The sequence below is a fragment of the Grammomys surdaster genome, unplaced genomic scaffold, assembly GCF_004785775.1.
Source record: "Grammomys surdaster isolate TR1022 unplaced genomic scaffold, NIH_TR_1.0 134, whole genome shotgun sequence".
In the NCBI taxonomy this organism is placed as follows: Eukaryota; Metazoa; Chordata; class Mammalia; order Rodentia; family Muridae; genus Grammomys; species Grammomys surdaster.
Window position 1 is genome coordinate 4,017,823 of NW_021604592.1, and position 21,519 is coordinate 4,039,341.

The 21,519-nt window shown below is 35.3% G+C and overlaps 1 protein-coding gene across 1 annotated transcript in view; it reads right to left on the reverse strand.

The window, feature by feature from the left end:
- The window catches only part of Slc13a1 (solute carrier family 13 member 1), a 71,053-nt gene that overhangs the window by 25,633 nt on the left and 23,901 nt on the right, over positions 1-21,519 (reverse strand). Inside the window, exons 4-7 of the mRNA XM_028762650.1 lie at positions 19,272-19,459; positions 18,612-18,669; positions 18,483-18,531; positions 3,871-4,022 (exon numbers count right to left, since the gene is read on the reverse strand). Coding sequence (XP_028618483.1) covers positions 3,871-4,022; positions 18,483-18,531; positions 18,612-18,669; positions 19,272-19,459 — 447 coding nt within the window. The remainder of the gene's footprint in view (positions 1-3,870; positions 4,023-18,482; positions 18,532-18,611; positions 18,670-19,271; positions 19,460-21,519) is intronic.

Below are 21,519 nucleotides of genomic sequence, written 5' to 3' on the forward strand. Positions count from 1 at the left end.
AGAGAGAGAGAGAGAGAGAGAGAGAGAGAGAGAGAGAGAGAGAGAGAACCCCAGTTCTTTAAAAGTATGTTGCAGATATTGCTCCATTTGATTTCAGTTATTTGTACTAATTTTACTACTGTACATAGTGTTTACCTCTAAAATCTTTCTGATGATTTTTCTCTAGCAAATTTTATGTAGCATATGTCTAAAGTCCTGTTTTAGGACACACCTTCAGTTTCTGGGGAGGTCACTTTTCATTAAGGCAATTTTTGCAAAACTTTTTCATTAATTTATTTATTCACTCATTTTACATCCCAATCGCAGCTCTCTCTCTCTCTCCTCTCCTCTCAGTCCCACTCTCCCACTCTGCTTCTCCCATTCCCCCTCCCTCCTTCTCTTCAGAAAAGCCCTGGCCCTACTGGGTACCAACCCTCCCTGGCACATCAAGTCTCATCAAGGCTAAGCTCATCCTTTCCCACTGTGCCAGACTAGGTAGCCCAACTAGGGGAGAGGAGTTCAAAAGCAGGCAACAGAGGCCAAGTCAGAGATAGCCCTGACTCCAAGTGTTGGCTGACCCACATAAGACCAAGCTTTGCAGTGTTTCTATTATGATGATATTCTAGTATTATCATCATCTCTCAGCCTATCTATAAAAATGATATATGGATTTACGGAGAAATGGATGATAAGTAGAAGATAAATAGACATGTAAACAGCTGAAAAAGATTTCTAAGTAAGTTATGCAATTTTTTCTTTCAATAGTACATTTGGAAGATGGCACCTTGCTTTGAATATCAATGGCAGAAGTTACTCATATTCGAGTTTCTTGTAGCCTTTAGAATTGGAAGGCAAAATCATTGCAAATTTATTTCTGCTCAAAACAATGGCAAGTGGTATCAAGAAGTAAAGATTAAGCCGGGCAGTGGTGGTGCACACCTTTAATCCCAGCACTTGGGAGGCAGAGGCAGGTGGATTTCTGAGTTGGAGGCCAGCCTGGTCTACAGAGTGAGTTCCAGGACAGCCAGGGCTACACAGAGAAACCCTGTCTCGAAAAACAAAAAAACCAAAAAACCAAAAAAACCAAAAACCTAAAAAAAAGGAGAAGGAGGAGGAGGAGGAGGAGGAGGAGGAGGAGGAGGAGGAGGAGGAGGAGGAGAAGAAAAAGAAGAAGAAGAAGAAGAAGAAGAAGAAGAAGAAGAAGAAGAAGAAGAAGAAGAAGAAGAAAAAGAAGAAGAAGAAAAGATTATATTATCTTAGTGAGTTCCTAAATAAAACAGAATATTTCTCCAGCTATAAATATGGGTAAAATATATATATTATAGAACTTTAAGCATGTGATTTTTTTCCAATGAAATTGAATTAAGATTACCCCAGTGTAGTTTTATAATACAACTTTATTTTGCAAAGATGTATTCATGTAAAACTTACCTATTTTATAACAGTATTTTCTATCAAATTGTAAATTGAACTTTATTCTAATCATGATTTTGATATATTTGTTAGTGTAAAGACACTAACAAATATATCAAAGTTTATTTTAAGTAGTTTACAAATTTAAAGGAAACATTAGTCAAATTTCGTGATTAAAGACATTAGGTTTGTGAAAACAACTATTGAAACATTTGCTTAAATTGTTAAAAGGCTCTTGACCTGATATTAAAAATAGAGTAATGCATACAAAGTATCAAGAGAAAGATTAAGTAATAATTTAAAAAACTGGATGATACACTACACAGGAACACAAAGAGCAGGGAAAAACTCAGCATGAACTCAACTGTGTAAAGTGATTTCATTAGAATAGTCTAACCGTTCTATATACAGCAGTTGTTCTCTGACATTGTAATAAACTGTTTAAATTGGGCCTCAACATTAAGAAGAGGATTCTGAAGAGCTAGTTGAGATGAAGAATCTCTTTTCCTGATCATGGGTGCAAATCTAGCTGGCAGAAAAGATTCAGGTGTATTTCCAGTTCTTAATTGTGGAACACAGCTCCTCAAGATTAAATTTCATAAGTCCTCCACTTATGCCTCAAATACCTTTCAAATATTTCTTCCTAAGTGATTGTTTAGGCCTATGAAGTACCACTAAAGAGGAAACACACACAAAAACCCCACCCCTAACCAAGAAACTATTTGAAACTGATACCTGCTGGGAAAGAGAAAATAGTTTTTCTCCAGTGGCGTGTCATTGGTTATACCAACTATACTTCAGGGCAGAGAATAAGCCCAGGTGGAGTTAACCTCCAGAAAATGTACTTTTTAAAAAAGTATAATTTCGCCAGGCAGTGGTGGTGCACGCCTTTAATCCCAGAACTTGGGAGGCAGAGGCAGGTGGATTTCTGAGTTCGAGGCCAGCCTGGTCTACAGTGTGAGTTCCCGGACAGCCGGGGCTACACAGAAACCCTGTCTTGAAAAACCAAAAAAAAAAAAGTATAATTTCTTTTGGTATATTTTGTCTTTCTTTTTTCTCTTTTGTTTTGATTTTCATTTTTGTGTTTTTTGGTTAGAGAGAGAGGAAGGGGGTGGGGTTGGAGGATGAGAATGGGGAGATGGGAAGGACCTGGGAAGAGTTGAGAACTTGGACAAAACATGATCAAAATATACTGTTTGAAAACGTAAAAATAACCTAAATATTTCTTTATACTAGATATATAAATTAAACAAACGTGTGATGGATGTAATATTCACAGAAACATTAAATATAAACACAGGCCTACAATATCGAACCTGAACTTCTACATTATTGTTAATACACAAGATACTACTCCTTGTAGAATGGGGCTTGGTATTCTTATCCTTGAATTTGTTGGAGAAGCTATGTATGCAAAAAATTTTACAAATTATTTGAGAAGGTCAATAGAGCTAGAGTTCTGCTCTTTAGGGTATAATTTCCTGTTTTCTGAACCCTACTTTTTATGGGCAAAGCCTGCCTTCTCTTCTTGGGCTTCTTAAAGGCCACTCTACTTCCTAGCACTCTGACAAGTATATAATGTACTTCTAGTACTTGAAATAGACCTTGCTTCTGAGCTCTCAAAGAAAATCCTGTATTTCTAACTATTTCTTCAATAGTTCTATATAATGCAAAATATTTTAGCATTAGTTACACATTGAACTTTCATAGTATGTTTCCAAAATGTGACTGTTTACATATGAGAAAATGCATCTTGGAGGAATTATTATTTTTTAGTTAAATATGTCAATTTAACTAGAAATTATAGTATTTATCTAATTTAATCTTAACTAAACACTACCAGAGTTGAAACTGGAGATTCCTCAAGGTTTGTATCACAACTATAAACTTTCAGTTATTCATTCACGTATCAGTAGGATATTCTACTGTTTTTATCTCTGGTAGCTCCTTAATTCTTCAATTACTATTTTTTTCTTTTTTTGGTGTTGCCAACCTCAGCCTCTTCCAGTTAATGGCTATGTTCACAGTTCACCATTTATGTTCAAATGCTCACATCCAAACTCTGCATAAATCATCTCATGCAACAGTGCATTTTCATTTCAGCTGATTATCGCATTATTGAACTAGTTGTAATGAGAAATTTATTCACTTTCTGGTAAGAGGCTCAGACAGGAGTGATGATGCTCCATTCCATCACAGAAGCATGTGGTCTCTGACATTAGCAGAATAAGGCCTTTTTACAAAATCATGATCATAGCTTAGCTTAGCAAGAGAATGGATCTTCAAATACATGCTAATTTACCAGATCCAACATATTCATCATCAATCCTAAGGTAGATTTCTAAATCTAGAGACACTCTGATAGGCAACAAAGTCAATCCTGCATAACAGTTTAGTCCCTGAATTTAATGAGTCAATTAAGAAATATGTCTATGGTTTGCTGTCTACTTGCTGAACCACAAATCTGATTTTACTTACGTATTGAAATGCTCAGAGAAGATCAGGTTGGTGGAGGTACCAGTGATTGTTGTCAGCCCACCAATGGTTGAAGAATAAGCAATAGATAAACACATGAGCTTACACATCATGTGGTCCTTCTTTGACCGATATTTCGCTCCTGTGACTGTGTTCTGTTATTAAGAAAAGACATCATAAGAGCAGTTCTATTTGTGATCATAACAACATTTTTAATGTAATGAATATGCCCTAGCTTTTCTATTTCATATACATGATGGTGTTTGAAGACAGAACTTTGGAAGGTAATTAGAGTTAAGGACATGAAGTGAGATCAAATCCCCTTTAAAAAGAGACATTAAGAAGACATTAAGATTTCTTTTCACCCTTCTCAAACTGGCTGTCGGGGTCAATTCAGCTCCTGCGTGGGCATACGAATTGACCGGCAGCTAGCTGTCACGCCCTAATAAACCTCGCAATTGCTCTGGTAAAAAAAAAAAAAAAAGATTTCTTTTCACCAACTGGAATTGCACAAAGGTGGCAATGTTTGTACCAGGGAAGACCCTAGTCCCTGCCAGACCTTGATCCTAGACTTAACTGTGGTAAATGAGATTTTTGTTGGTTATTGTATTCTGGATTAAATAATAAATGACACATAGGAATAGTATATAGGAATAAGCCATAGCAATCAGACAGTATCATAAAAATGTAAGTAAAATACTGAAATATTTCACAAACACAATTTCAGTCATCCTTTAAAACTTATTTTCTGTTTCTGATCCAATCTTTCCTTTATCTCTTCCATTTTTCATAACTTCTAATACTTTCTAAAATTTTCTGCTATTATTGATGGTACACAGACAATAAGTTTCTTAACATCTTTGTGAGCTTTTCCCCACCTTGGCCCTTTGATGATTGACATTCATAAGACATCACTGTAGTAACCAAATATTTTCATCTTCATGATCCATAGCGTTGAGAGATGGACTCAGAATCCTTCTTCCCTACTCTCTGCTCCAAAATAACCTGCATGTACATGCACACATGAACATACACACACACACACACACACACACACACTGGATCACGTAAGTTGGGTATTCCTTTTTTTCTATAGTTTTGATCATGATATTCTGAAGTGGTTATTTAGTGCTTTCATTTCTTGCTTGGTTTTTCTATTCTACCCAAAACCTATGTCTTGTTTTTTTGAAAAAAAAAATCTTGACAAAAATTACAGAGGCAGAGAAAGGGTTTACTTAGCTTACAATTCCAAGTTACAGCCTATCATGGCAGGAAAGTCACAAGGGAGCTTGAACAAATAATCACATCCAATTTGCTTGACTGTCTATGTTCAACCCAACTTTTCCATACTTACACAGTTTGGATTCCCTCAACTACATTTATCCATGTCAATTTTACACCATAGTGAGGTGGGCAGTATTATACCTAGATACCAAGGTACAGATGAAGGTGGGAGAAGCAGAAACATTAAATAAATTATCCAGTGTCAGTGCTTAAGATCGACAAACTTGGATAATTACATCATTGCCTTACTTTAAAGTTCAGAGTTGTAGCCCTTGATCTGAATTATTTGTCCTCCCTAAAATATTTTCTTCTAATGCAATTTTGTTGATTTCTTTTTGCATAAAGCACTGAGAATGTGTTTAGTTTCCTCCTTATTCAATACCATCGTGTCATCTTGGTCTAAGTCAATATTATCTCTGGCCTGGGTTGATCTTGTAATATCTTGGAGACTCTGTGGATCAGCTGTTGATGTTTGACAATCATTCTATATATTACAGTCTTCAAATAAATCTTGGAACTATATTAGCACTTGATATCCTTTATTGTGATAAAGTCATATGCATTTCAATACATATGGATAATTTTTAAAGTATATAAAACATATCTGAAACAGTCAAGAATTGCTTAAATAAGATCTACCAGCTGTCATGGTAATCAAAACACACTTAAAAATACATTTATCCATATATGCTGACTGCTGTGGTAGTGCTATCATGAACATTGGGAACTAGACATCATCTGTAAGCTTGATTGCATTTAGTCCAATACATGCCTGTAAGTATTGATGAAGCATAGGTTAGTTCTACAGCTCCTTTTGTAAAATACCTTTATATTATTTTATATAATGGCTGCAACACCATATACTCCCATTTGCAAAGCACAACAGGGTGCATTGGTATTCCATACAGATAAGCCAGCTGTCTGTGATATTGCCAGGGGTGGGCCTTTTCACCAAATCATGATAAGGAAAAATGACTGCTCTCTAAACGTCACCCTGGATATGGAAATGGCATTTAGCATGACAGGGTTCAGTGCTATAGACTATAATTTACCTTTTACTTTTTAATTAATGTAAAGGTCAGCCCCTATAGGTATCTACTCTTTATCCAACAGAAAACAATTATAAAAACTCTATTTGCCTTATATTTTCTACATGGAAATGGTTTGTACTTTCCATGTGACCTTTTTTCTATTTAAAAAGTTACCTAAAAAGGTATGCGAAATATGACAAACTTCATTAAAAATCTTATGAGTGAACCTAAAAGATACCTGAAAATTATGACCTATGAATTAAATATTTTTATTACAAGAAAGACATCCAATAACCCAAAAACTAACATATAATATGGACATTGTTAAGTTGATAGTTGTAGATTTTTGACAATGTAATTTATATATAGTGCTCCATTAACATTAAAGCTCACAGATTTAAAAACAAAGAAAAACATAGATTCTATATGAAAGATGAGCTACACATATTTGAATATGTGAAAATAATGATTAAAATTTGTCAGCTCTGTAATAAAAATAATTTTAAACTGAGATGCCATAGTCTTTTTCTACATAAAGAATGTGCTATGAGCATTATGACATGCATATAGATTTTCTGAATTTAAACAAGTTAAAAAAAAGTAGAGTCAATTCAAATCCCATAATAAATAGATCTATACACTAATTGATCATACCAATCAAAGCTTAATAGAATGTTTTTGATGTAGAATGGAAGACACACATTTTCCCCATCCTAGTATTCATGAGCCTCATAACTGAGATTTATTGCCATTTTGTGATACGGGATGCTGAGGTTGACCAGTTACTCTGGAGCAACGAGTAAAGTAGAGCTGATTGCTAGTTCAGAAATTATAGGGAAAAAAAATTTTCACAAAAAATTAGCCTTTCATTTCCTGTTAAGACAATAGTTTGAATTTAGAACTATCAAATCAATAGTTTGATACCAGAGTAAAAAGAAAAAGCTGGAATAAATCATTGAGAATAGACAGTAAGACTATCTAGGGGACAACATGTTTGCAAATAGAGGATGAAAAGTCTCATAGCCTCATGTCTTCATAGTGGAGACTTTTGGTGAGTGTTGTGTATATATTTATGTTATAAGAATCAGAGAGAGGAGGGGAAAGGAGGCGGAGAGGGAGAGAGACAGATACAAAGACAGAGAAAATGTGGTAATTACAAAACAAAGAAAGATTTAAAAACAAGTGAAGCATCTAGAAATGTTAGATATGATGTGACCAGGAATATTCTTGTGCCAGGGTGCCTGAAAGACATTGTCACGATTACTATGAATGGGAGAGTGCTTATGTCACAAAGTAAAGGAGACTTCTGGGAAATTACATAGGTAGGTTGATGTGTGCTGTTAAACATATAAATGTAACATATGTACATAGGTGACTTGAAAAAGAGGGGCAGACAAAGTGATGACTCAGAGAAAGGTTTGACAGAATGAGTCAGAGATAGGATATGGCCAACTCTTAGGAGAAAGCTATTTAAGAGCAGCTCAGGAAAAGTGAAGGTGGTTCAGTCAGTTCATTTAGTCAGTTGGGAGTCGGTGCAGTGAGTGCAGTGGAATGGTGTTTGTTTATGAGTTTGTGCAGTTCAGTGCAGGTCGGCAGAGGCAGTTAAAGCCAGACAATAAGAAGGGGTAGGTAAGAAGATTAGAACAATTTGCTAGAGTTACTTTGAGGTCAAGGAGAACAATTCGGTGAGAAGCTGAGAGAATCCAGACTGAATCAGCCAGCTTTAAGAAGAGTTTGAGCCAGAACCACTGAGTTGAACCAGCCAGCCTGAGTTCAGACTAGGATGTGTGAGCTATTCAGTAGCAAGTCTCGAAGATGACATTTACTTCTGGTGAATAAACGTCCTATTTACAGTCCCTGCTTCCTTTATTTTCTGAAAGCTGAACTTGTAGAGTCCTCCTTCTACCCATGGTATTCTGAGCTCTCAGATTTCTGCTTCTCAGCTGCCACCAGGAGGATTTTAATGATAAATGTTTTGTTCTTTCAGCATGGAAGTTCTCTTATATTTCTAAAAATTCTTCACTTATGTTGTCTACTCTTTTCGTAAATCTTTTATTATCTTCTTGTTTTTGTTTCTTCATATTTCATCATCTGAATTTTCTCTTTACAGCATCTTCTGAAATCTTCTCTTTTTTACTTAAACTTCATACATTTATTTGCATTGTATATTTCTATATTTTATATTCTTGTCTCCTCCTTCTCTTCTCCAGAATGCTGTTTATATTTTATGAATGCAGTTTCTTCCTTTACCTCTCTAAACATATTAATGATGTTTTCCTTTCTCATATTTGTCTCTTCTTGCATTGACTGTTACCTACACATAGCTGGTTTCTTTTTGTTTGGAACTTCTTCATGCCTCAGGCTTTCTTCAGATATCTAGGAATTTGGGGTTGCCTGCTCATATTCAAGGCGGCGAAGTGCTGCTTCAAAGCTCTGCATGTGTGCTTTGGGATTCACTCTTGGCTGTGAGTTTCACTGACAGGACTTTTCTGAGAAAATTCTTATGTCAGGATGCTGTTGTTTATTCTGTTGTCCTGATTGCATTCCCCAGGGAAGACATTTGTGGACTGCAGTCTGTTGATACCTGGAGGGCATTAGAGTAGGCTGCTGGCTCAGTGGAATAGAAAGCAGGTCCCAACTGTCTGCACTCTTGGAGGGCATCGGAGCAAGCAGGTTATCTCTACTCAGGGCAGGAGCTTTCATTTGGTGCTCATAGCTTCACTATGATCTTCTACCTTGACTCAGAGCCATCCCTGACTCTTTATTCTCTGTGCTGCCATATCTAAAGATGATACTTCTTGACAGAGTAGCAACTATCTAAGTGGATTTATCGGTGACATTTGGAGATTTAATGGCTGGAGAAGCAAAGTTTGTTTCTCATGTCACCTTGTAACATAAATACTTTGAAAATTACACTATTTAAATTGTTCTTCTGGCTTTCTTCAATACTAATTAGCAATTTTGTGCCCACTGGTACCCAAGTCTTTTCCAGACATTTCACCTGCATTTCAGCTTCTGAGATGATTTTGGTTTCATTTCATTTCTTACCTTTATAGTTATAAAATTGATTGTGATCATGGCCTAAGCAGTCTATTTGTTCATCCAGATAGAGTGGAGGTAAATTGGCCTGTTTAACTTGTCATTTCTATGAAGATGTGATGCACATATTTCTATTAAAACAGCAAGAAAAATATAGTGTAGGCTTGTATTGCAATCTACCTAGAAGGTTGAGGTAGGAAGGTCTCTGATTACATAGTGAGTTCAAGGAAACATGGGCAATTTAATAAGACCTTGTCTGGTAATAAAAGGGAAAGTTAGCCTGGAGATATGCTCAGTGGTAGAGTGCTTTCTTGCTGTATGCACTACCTCAGGCCAATCCCTTAGTTGCTGTTGTTTTAGTGAATTACTCTTTACTGATAAAGAATGGACAGATAAACCATGGTAGCTCTATGTCCCATATGTCAACAGATCATATAATTAAAGAAGGGGAAATGGAGTGGAAGTTCAAATGCTCCAAGGTATGAAAACATTGGGCCTCATTGTGTTTGCATATTGAATTTCCATGTGCTCAGTTAAATGGATAACAGATAATGTTATTTAGTTTTAATTAAGCTTGGCTTTTCATGATGTACATATGGTTTAAAATAATTTCTGTAAGGAAATTGTTTCTGCAAAGAAGTCACAGAACGTAACTAGTAAGATGATTTGAGCAGGGTGAAAGGTAAAAGAGGATTCTTTTCCTGCTTTCTGGTATGAACTCTTAATGATGATCTATTTATTAAAGATCTAGTCTGAGATAACCTGGGGAACTCCAGGTGTCAATAAAACTGAAATGATCACGAACGGTCTTTGAAATAGGTTTCCATTCTTTGAAGCTACTAAAAGACTGTTTCATACTACAAATGAAAAGAACAGCTTATAAAGCAATAGAGAGATGCATAGATCAGTATTTACAATTTAGCATTCAGGGCATGAAGGCTCTCCAGTGTGAAAAGAAGCTATTTTTCAGCAATGTTTTAAATTATAATTTTTCATGGTACAGGATTTACTTACACAATTGTATTAAGTTAAATGCTAAACATTTGGAAGCTTCCTTTGCAATTTTGGAGCTAAGAAAAAGTATATGTGGCACTAGATTTAAAATGTTCTTTCTATAGTGGTAAAGATGTCTGAAATAATGTATAGATAATAGCATATTATCTATTTTGTATCATAGCAAATACAACTCCCTGTTTAACAATTGTAAATTAAAAACATTAAACATCCTTTTGAAAAATATCTCACTAAATTGTATGAAAGAAGAAATCTGTGTTAACCATAAAATATAGTGCAAGTGAGTTTAATATTAGGAAGCAATGAGTCTGGCTATGCTCAAGAGATTTCATTTATCTTGTTACAAAGAGAATTTGGAATGGAAGATAATGCCCAGGGCCAGTTGGTGAGGGATGAAGGTAGGAAAACATTCATAATGTCCATATCCTCTGTAGAGTAGGGAGAAGGAAATGTCAAGTTAAGCAAAGGAACACTACAGTGTATCCTAAAAATTCCTGTCCTAAGCACTTCAAAGCATAAATTGCTCTTACTTATATGTTAAGGGAATTATGATAATATAATTGAAAACTCCTGTAGGCAGCTGCAACCCTGAACTCAGATTTCTCCCCTCCCTGTGGAGAATTCAAGGAAAATTAACATTTTAATGTTTGGAAGCATGACACATGCAAGAAAATTGGGTAACAGCATGGAAAAGACCAGCAAACAAAACTAGCAAGAAAACAACTTACAAAGTTATCAGAAACTAAAGCTATAGGATACAAATAAGTTTATTCATCATTAATGAGCTTTTAGAAAGCTTTGAAATATTAGTATACAAAATGGGGTTTTAAAATATAATTTAAAACTCAGTGAAGAGGTTCATCAATAAAATAGAAATAGCTTAAATAAAACTGCTGAACTATAGAATTTACTTATTTGTGAATAATCCACAAGTCCTCCAGACAAAGAGGAGAACAAAAGAGATGTCAGTACTTTTAGAAGACAAAGTTACTTAATGTAGGAGGAGGGAGAGACAGACATGACTAGGATGTGGTGGTAGAAGATTGATAATTTACAATTTTTGGAAGAGACAACAGATGTTCTGAAAGAATATACTTATATCAATTGATATTTTAAAAGTGCTCTCTCTCTCATACACACGCACATATCTAAAGTAACTGATAAGAAAAGATTACCTAAACAAGTAATGATACTATGACTAATAGCTGATTTCTCACAGAAAAAGAGTCAAAAGTCAGTAGAAATGAGGGTCTATAACTACTAAAATAATGTACTTCAAGAATTGCAAGTAGCTTTCTATTAAACCAAAAAAAAAAAAAATAGAGATTCAATACCAAAAGATCCCTCTCTGAAGCATAATGTAGTTCTAGACTTTACTAACATTGTAACACCAATAAAATCAACCTCAAAGAAACACTAAGGTTCAAAAGTACAAGGAAAGTAAATTAGAAATGATAAAAGATGTACCTGTAAATAGTATGTAAAATAAATAGATAAATAATATTATGAATAATTGCACATTTTCATATATTCATAGTAAAATAGAAGTAGTTAAACATGAAATGGAAAAATCTAAATAGTGCTAAGCCCAGGACATTCATAGGAAGTCCATTTGCCTTCTACTTCCCTCTTTCTTATCTCTGCTAGCTACAGTACTGGATAGAAGGAGATAGTAGATCTTTTGTAGACTAAACGTCTCCATCTTGAAGATGGTACAGGAAAAACAGAAAGTTAAAGTCATTCTGGTTAAAGAGCTATCATTTTAGCCTATTTCAATCTTCCTGAAACCCTTGGTATTTTGGATATTTGTTGAAGTATTCAAACCCAAACCCTCACTAGTACCCATGGGAAAACCCAAAAGAGCACATCTAAGATGTGTCAAGTGAGGACTGAACAGTACTTGACTAGTATAGTAATCACCCTGGTGACTGAACTTCACCCAGGCAAAGGATAAAGAAAACAACAGAGAAGATGTGTATGCCTATAGAGCCACTGTTGTTTAAGCTAAAGTACCTACCCACTTAACCATCACTTTCATTGTAGGCATTGGTAGGATGCCTGTTAATGCATAGGCCTTGCCCCATAGGGAGAGAAGAACCTTGAGGGGAAAATAATCTTCCTTGTTTAGGTATGCAGCATGAGAACATGCCCCTCTAGTTATAACCACTATTAAATCGAATCTTGAAATCTGAGAGACAATGGAATATCCATCATCCTTAACTCCAGCCCATTGTAATCATCCCCATCAGCATCCAAACTGTTTTTCTATCTACATGAGGACTTTGCAGTTCCTTAGAGCAAGAGCTTTACAGTTAATTTTATCTCTCAAGCATTTGTAATATTTTTCTAAGTCATCATACAGGGTTTTATGAATCAAGATGACATTTTTCAAACATGCACATGAGAAAAGCCACATAGTTTTTGTCTGTCTGAATTTGGTTCACATTGTTTAATAAATTCCCCTAACCTACCCTTGCTTCTGAAATTTTCATAGTGTAACTTTTCCTTACAGCATAATAAAATTCCATTTTGTATATGTGCAACATTCCATTATTCATTTATCTGCAGAAGCGTCTGGGAAGTCCCATTTCCTTAGCATCATGAACATAGCACCAATAAAACTATATTGCAGCTGTACAGGCGTCTCTGTGGAAGGATATGGAGTCCTTTGCGTATGTGCTCAGAAGTTGTCGAGTTGAGTCACATGGTAGTTCAAGTTTTCATATTTTGAGGAACCTTCATACTGATTCCCAAAAGAGCCTTACTCATCTGGACCCTTACCAGCACTTGGGAAGGGTTTGTCTTTCCATAAATTCTTGCATTTTATTTTCAGATTTCTTGGTAGTATCCATTGTGAGATGAAGTGCTATATCAAAGAAGTTTTCATTTGCATTTGCTTTTTTTAACTACTCATTGTCCATTTATGTTTGTTCTTTTGAAGACTGTTCATTCATCTGTTGATTTGAACAGTCTGTTTATCTTTCAAACCATTATTTATATTTCCATGCAAAGTTTTAATATGACTCACAGTTTTATCTTTAAGCCTTTTCCACTTGCTTTTATTACAATTTATATACAGCATTAGTTATTTTATATCAATTGTAATTAATACTACTGAAATTATCCAAGCATTTAGCAAATAAGTACTAAATACTTACTATAGCCACCACTGTCTCAGATATATACTGTAATGATAGTATTGTGCCTATATGGGTCTTACAGTTTAGAATAGAAAGCAGAGAATACCAAACTAAACTAAAATTAAGCAAATTATATGTAGCCTATGATATAAAACGATACACTCATTAGAGAAAGACAGAATGCAGTGTGAGGATTTGGAATATGGGATATGGCTGCGAGAAAGACAATAGGCTGCTTGTTGGCATGGTGATATTGGGCATATGTTAACTTCATTTTTCTTGATCAATGTGATATTACAACAAGTAGAGCATTTATTTTGGAGCCATTATGAATTTTCTTCTACTTGGGAAATGTTTATTTACTGCACAGTAAATTATAGCTTCCTCTCTATTTCTCTATCTCTTCTATCTCTCTATCTCTCCCTCCATGGGGTGTGTGTGTGTGTGTGTGTGTGTGTGTGTGTGTGTGCTTTACTGCCTTTGAAAAAATCAAGGTAGTGTTATTAATAATCTCATGTTAATTTAATGTCATTATTTCAGGTTTAATAAAATTTAGGACAATTTTGAATTTTGTACAAAATAAATGGTCTTAACTGAATAACACCACATTAATTTTTATTAGATAACAACTTTAATTCTTTTGTGAAAATGTGACAGAACTGTGAAAGTTATGACAAAAGTGCAAGTCTCTTGTTTGTGAAAGAATCTCACTCTATGGCCCTGGTAGGTTTGCCTGGAACTCACTATATAGGCCAGGCTGGCCTCAAACTCATAGCAATTCTTCTGCCTTAGATTCCATATGATGGCATTACAGGTACAGATCACTATACATAGTTTCACCCTTTCATTTTTTTTTCTTTTTTTAATCATTGAAATATATTTTAAACCACTCTTTTCCAAAAGAAGGTAATATTTATATCTTTATGGCTTGTAGATAAAATGTGATGTCAAACTATACAGAGTTTATTTTAATCAATAGAACACCCTATCTATTTCAAGAAGAATGCAGGCAAACAAAACATTATGAACTCAAATGTGCTTTCTATTTTATAACTAGATAAATTAGGTATAAAGTTTTTCATACAATCACTCAGTGTTAAATTGTCTAATGTAAGACTGGTGAACAGCTGCAGTTCTTTAGAATTGCAATATGAACCATATAATTTGTTTATTCTTGAAAATGGAGCTGCACTTGCTAAGCATCAAAATAATTTTAGATTCGTAGGTTTAATTTGGAGTGCTTGTAAAAGCCAGGGAACAAGGAAGGGTTAATGGAGGAAGGGGGATGAAGAAAGATTTTTAGGGAGAGGGACAATGGAACACATGTGGTGATGAAGGCAGAAAGTGCAATAATTGGGAAGGTATGGATAAAGTGGAGAGGGGCAGGGTAAGGCAGACAAGGGGATGGAGAAGGGAAAACTAACACTAGGAAGATTTGAAAGAGCCCCATGGAAACCTATTATTTTATAAGGTGTGTGCGTGTGTGTGTGTGTGTGTGTGTGTGTGTGTGTTGTGTAAACTGGCACTGGGGAAATAGCTTAATAATTACTAATTACGAGTACACATTGCTCTTGCAGAGGCTCTTTCGTTCCCAACATTCATATCAGGCAGCTTATAACTGCCTGTCATAACTCCAGGGGACTTGACCTATATATCCTGGCCTTCTCGGGCCCCTTGCATTCATGCGTACATATCCATTTACAGAATACAAAAACACACACATATATAACTGAACATGATAAAATGAAGTTTAGAGTTACCCTACTCAGGGGAATAATGCTCTCCAAGACACAATACGTTATCAAGCAAAGAACCCAGTGCCATGTGTGACTCTCTTTGTTTGTTGATTAGGGACATATCATAGACCTTCAAAACAGTCTATAGTCACTGCTACTGGTTGGTTATTCAATAGGATTTGAAGGTAAGATCCAATTTCTGAAGATACCACATACTTGAGGAACCGAGCATGATACTGACCTGATACTGACCTGAAAGCTTCTTCCCTACTGGTTGTTTTCATAGTAATAAGAGGTGCTATTAAGGCTGGTGGGCAGAGAAAAATAATCAACAGTCTTACCCAAATGTGAATCCTGTAAGCTATAGAAATGACCAACTCTAACAAGGTATGCCCATTAGATTAAAAGCGGCATGTATGTTATGAGAATAACCAGCCATTTTTTTTTTGGTTAAATTTAAGGCCCATTTTACAGGACAAAATTGATGAGTGACACTTCAAACCATCTAAGAACCCATCATAGGTGTGTGTGTGTGTGTGTGTGTGTGTGTGTGTGTGTGTGTGTGTGTGACTTACAACTGGTAAAAAGCCATAGCATACGTTACTGTGAGGTGCTCATCTCTAAGTGTGATGTCTTTATCACACTCCTTTCATGAAAGGCTCAGGGAACATTATGGAAGAGCCAGAGGTTTGGGAGGACTGCTGCAAAACAGGGATTTCTGGATGTCACAGAGCTACTGAACTCATAAACTCACTACTTGCTGCAGCTGCTTATGGAAGACCTACACAAGATCAAACTGGTAACAATTCCAGAGTGGATGGGAGAGGGACTCACGAGACCTATCCTTACCCTGCCTCTTGGAAGTTGACAGCTGCTAGTAGGGAAGGCTTCCTTTAGTGAAGCTCCAGCTCCAGCAAGTGGCCCTTCACGGTTATAGGCAGCGCTAATTGGATTCAGTGATTTAGTTTTACAAGGGGAAAGGAAATGAAAAGGTTTAGGAGACATGAGTGGGTGGGAGTTTGGGAAGAATAGGGAGAAGTGGGAGTCAATGTAATCAAAACACTTTACATACACATATGAAAATCAAAAAGAGAAAATAAAAATATTTCCTCTATATACAACAGATTTTTTTTACCAAAAGCCTATTGTTCAGAAAGAAAATCTCTTATAGCTGAATTTTAAAGTATTAGGATCTAAGATCATATAGATCAGCACTTAAAGTTTTGTTTCTCTCTTCTAAACTTAGATATAATCTTTATTGCCTACTCTATACCTCCAATTACTTTACTATATTTATGGGAAAGTTTTCCTCCATCTGTGTTCCCCATCTCAATCCGCTGCATCCCAGTCTACCCTCACCTAGTTTACGACAGTGGAGACATTTTTGTTTGTTTGTTTGTTTGTTTTTGTTTTTTGAGACAGGGTTTCTCTGTGTAGTCCTGGCTGTCCTGGAACTCACTCTGTAGACCAGGCTGGCCTCGAAATCAGAAATTCACCTGCCCCTGCCTCCCAAGTGCTGGGATTAAAGGCATGTGCCACGACTGCCCAGCCAGTGGAGACATTTTCTATAATTTTTCTCATTTCCAGGAACTAATTATTCAGAAAACTCATCAAGCTCATATCCATTTGCTTCCACAATGCTACCAGAGAATGCATCCCAAAGAGAGTTTGCCATGCTGCCCATTAGCTTTAAGGAGTCTTCCCACAAGAGGATCTTCTAACTTACTGTGGGCTCAAAGACCTGCCTATAGCCTGGCCCAGGCATTTCACTCTTCTCTAGCACCTCTGCAGTATCCCAAATGCTGTGAGCTTTGAAATGTTGAGATTTTGATAAATATATTCTTTGATTAGACTGTCTTTTTCTATTTTCACTCTTCATATTCACTCATTCCTTAATTGGTGAAGATAAATATTGAATTCCTGCTGTGTTTCAGATAGTGTATATTCTGAGGTTAAAATCAGAATCAGTAGACCTGTTCTTACAGACATGGAATTTGCAATCTTCTCTTACAGATTCTCTTACAGTGTTCCCAGATTCAAGAACTTTATCAAATATTCCTTCTCCATGTTATGCACATATTAAACTAATTGAGCTACTTTTTGGAAAGCTTGGCTTTTGGGGAAACGTATTGCAACTTTTGTGTGTCTGCATATCATTGCTGCTTTGCATTCCCTAGATTCTGAGATATTTATATTAAAGAGTAGTCTGTTTATTATGTATTTCCCTACGAAGCCCAGAACACACTGGATAGCAAATCAATTTGAACTTCAATTTTAGGCATAGTGCCAGAAACCTAGCTTGCTAAATATATTTCTAAGGGAGTTACTAGCTATGTGTACATTTTTAAAATCCCTTTTGTTTAGACTTGCTAGGTTTCATGAGTGTATACACTTATTTTCCAAAATATGCCTCTATAACACACCTGCCTCTCTTAATTTTTAATATTTTATAAGGAATATTTCTATCCTCAAAGATGATAATGTTTTCACAAACATATGAATTTTTTCATGAAACCCTTCAGGTAGACACAGCTAATGGTTTAAACTTTATCTTGCATTTATTTTTCGCTTTCTAGAGAACTCATTCTTTCCTTGAAATTTCTCTGAACAAAAATGTTCCTTTCCCCATTGAGCTGCACGCTAATGTATTAGACGGCCCAAAGAGGAAATATATACCTTGCTCTCCTATTCTTAATGCCATGGTAACTGTAGGATCATTTCTAAATAGGCTTATTTCCAGTCGTCTTGAGAAATTCTGCTCCTGGTGCAATGCATTGCAGTGTTTGTATATTGATTTATTCTAAGGAAATGCATTATATGATGCATTTTTTTAAGGTCCCCTTCCTCTATTCAGTGTCTACAACAGCTACAACTCTTTTGCCTGTATTTGACAGAAGCAACTCATGAATTCCACATTGAAATTTTAGTGGCAGTGGGGATGCTAAAATTACATCTCCTCAATTGGGGATTGCTCACTTGTTAGTGAATGAAAAAGGATGTTCTAAGTCTGTAACCTGAAGAAACAGGGATGATGCAAATGAAAACCAGTATAATCAGTCAACAAGATTTAGTGAGAACTGAAACAGTATTCTGTGAGCAGAACTGTGTCTCTTTAAAGTCAGTTGGCTAATAGCCATTACCACAATTCTAATAGAAAGAAGAAAATACTGATGTTAGTTTACAAAACCTAAAATAATTCTTATCTGTATGTCTATTGGGGAAGGCTTATCAAACCATTGTACCACACTTGGACTTTTTATAGAAATTAATTTTATATGAGAAAGTAATAAATTTTAAAATAGGTATGTATCCAGCTAGAGTATGCATATAATTCTTGTACAAGTATTTAGAAAGAATCAAATGTAATGTACCTTTTCTGTCTCCATCTTGCTTGACACTTTCTCTGTGTCATTACTGCTTCTGAAACATAAATTGACCCAGTTTGTAATTTCATTAAAATGTAATTTGGAAAATCTTTATTAAATATCAATAGTCTTTACCCTGGAGGTGGTTTTGTTTTCTCTTTTTTCTCATTTATTTCTTGTCCAATAACAGTTTCTGTAAAATATTAAATGAAAGAAAAGCCATTTAAATAGGGAGTTATTATTGGGTCTTTATATATGCACACATGATGTGTATGTATTAGAAGTAGAAGAATTATTTGAAATTATAAAACAAATAATTTCACCTTATATCAATATAACGTTCTTCTTTTATAAGCACAAATATCCTGCAACGTCTTCCATTGCCTCAGAGCAGTTCATCAGAGCAAAAAATACAAATGATGGAATTTAATGCTGTGTTGTACCCCAGTAGGATGTAGGAACTAAATATCTATAACTTATTCAGGAAAACCATTCATGAGAAAGGAGAATAACCTGGATGTCTACTGATAAGAACATAAGAGCATTCCATTGGACTGGCTGGAGGATACAAAGGCATTCTTCCTTTTTATGCCAGAGAGTATATTCAACAGTTAATTTAATGTAAAATATTTGTAGAATTAATTTGGATAGATACTGGGGACTAAAAAAATAGTGAGGCTAAATGCATCTCATGCATTTATACATTCTTAATTCAAAATATATCCCAGCATTGTTGAATTTATGCCTATTGCCCAAATGATGAGACCCCACTGTGGCCATATCAATACATGATACCATCAAGTTCCAGTCCATGGGTGGCAGATTCATTGAAATAAGTCATCTGAGTGGCCTCGGCCTCTGCTTCAGCACTGATGATCTGCTGCGCCACAGCCTCCACGATGGGCATCACCATGGCAGCAGTAGAGGTGTTGCTAAGCCACATAGATAAGAAGGCAGTACTGCTCATGAACCCCAACGTCAGCCTGAAATGAGAGGGTCTTTAGTGTGGAGCTGTGCTGTCCAGATCATGTAGCCCTCTATATTCAACTATTTAAAAAAATGTTTGCATATTGGGAATAATGTGTTTCAGAACACAGAAGGTAAAATTTCTGCCCTGACGTGGAGCTACAAGTGCAGTTATACAGGCAGATGGGAAGTTACTAAGATATGTGTCCCCTTAAGAGTACAAGGAGAACGTTCTTTTCAGAATCAGATAGCTACTTGGATTTATACCTAACTGTAAATTGGTATATAGCAAAACAGTTTGCAGTGTGACCCTAATGCTTTAGTATGATTTTTTTATGAATGGCTACTTGTCTCTAGACCCAAGGAAGATGAAAGTGGCACCAACTAACAAGAATTCCCTGCTTTTGCTTCATCCTTTGGCCATTTTTCTGTATGTTAGTATGTGTAGCAAAAAAAGAACTAAGAATAGGGTTCATATTGATAAATCTTCCTCTCGCCCATTCATTCGGCTGGTTTAAGATATAGTGGGTGGAAGAAATGGTTACAATCAGTTGCTAAAATGAAGTTTGAGAATTTTCTATAGATCCTATTATTTATATTCTCCTGAACCTAGCATCATTCCTGTTGTCAAGAATTAGATTTATTACTTGCCTTTTCTTATACATAGAGTAATTCATCCTTAAAATAACAAATCTAAGACTTTGGGATTTAAATCATCTCTATAAAATTTCATCATGATATTTGCACAGAAGGGGATTGATATAATAGGAGATGCCAAAAATCATTCAGAAGGAGATATTTCTATGAAGTGCTAATTACATAATCTCCTTTTCAAAAAATTAGGCATATATAAACAATTCTTTACCAGGTTTCCAATTAAATAATCTGCTTTTTAAAAAAATAGGTCTATATAGACAATTCTTTATCATGTTTCCAACTTTAGTATGATGAATATTTTCTACGTGTAAAACAACATAAAACATCTTAGAAATATGTTTGATCAGAACTTATTCTTAATTTAAAAAATAAAAACTATAGCTATACTATAGTTACAAACTAAAACTATACTAACATAGAATATCTATACAATGTGTAGTTTTCCATATTAAGAATGTTAGCATCATATGAAGCTTCTACTGGTGGAAATGACTGAAACCAAAGAGCCGAATAATAATGGAATGGACAGGAGTCTTGCTTTACTGTACACTAAAGTTTCCTCTCTCCTGGAAAAACGCCCAGATGATTAAAGAAAAGATTTCTATGGTACCCAAGAGGAAAAGGCTTAATTCCACTGTATTTATAAGATAAATATATTTTAAAAATATAGTTGTATAATAAAATTCTAAGTAATATATTTTGTCATGTTTGTCTCATATATGTCATATGTACACAGAGAAGTGTACATGAACATACATGCATAGTATTAGGATTTTAGCAAAGAAATTTGTTCCACCGTGGTAAACACAGAGTCTCCTCTGCCCTTGAAGAAATTATGCAACAGAAGTCAATTTTTTTTCTTATTTTCCAAAGGATGATAAGAAGCAGAAAAAACACCTAAGGCTTTAAAATAAAACATTATGCAAATTGTTATGACACTGGAAATGTTCCTAGCTGATGTTCGTGTTTATAACAAGAGGTGGAGTAGAACCCAAATAGCCAATTAATTAAATGGAATGAGAAACGTTCATTTCAGTGAAGGGGAATCAGTCAAATGAGTAATTTCACATATAGAAGAAAATTCTCAATTGATTGTTTCACTTTGCAACATTTGCTTTGAAAAGAAAAATGTGTTCACCTTGAAATTTTTCTGCACAGATTTGTATTCTGTCAGTAATGTCTTTGTCTTTGGTTCATAACATCCTCCCTGTTGATAAAGGATGCTCTTGAATAAGTTTTGAATGTGTAATCAGCCAAATAAACAAGATGGGATTGAAATCTACTCTGAAGTATATCAGTCTCCTGTGCTGGGGTTCAAGGTTCCTCTCATCTTTGACTCCAATGGTGTTTTAAGGCTGAGAGCGTTGTATGCATTTCTTCCAATCTCCCTGAAATTTGACCTGCAGTAAAAGGAGACTTA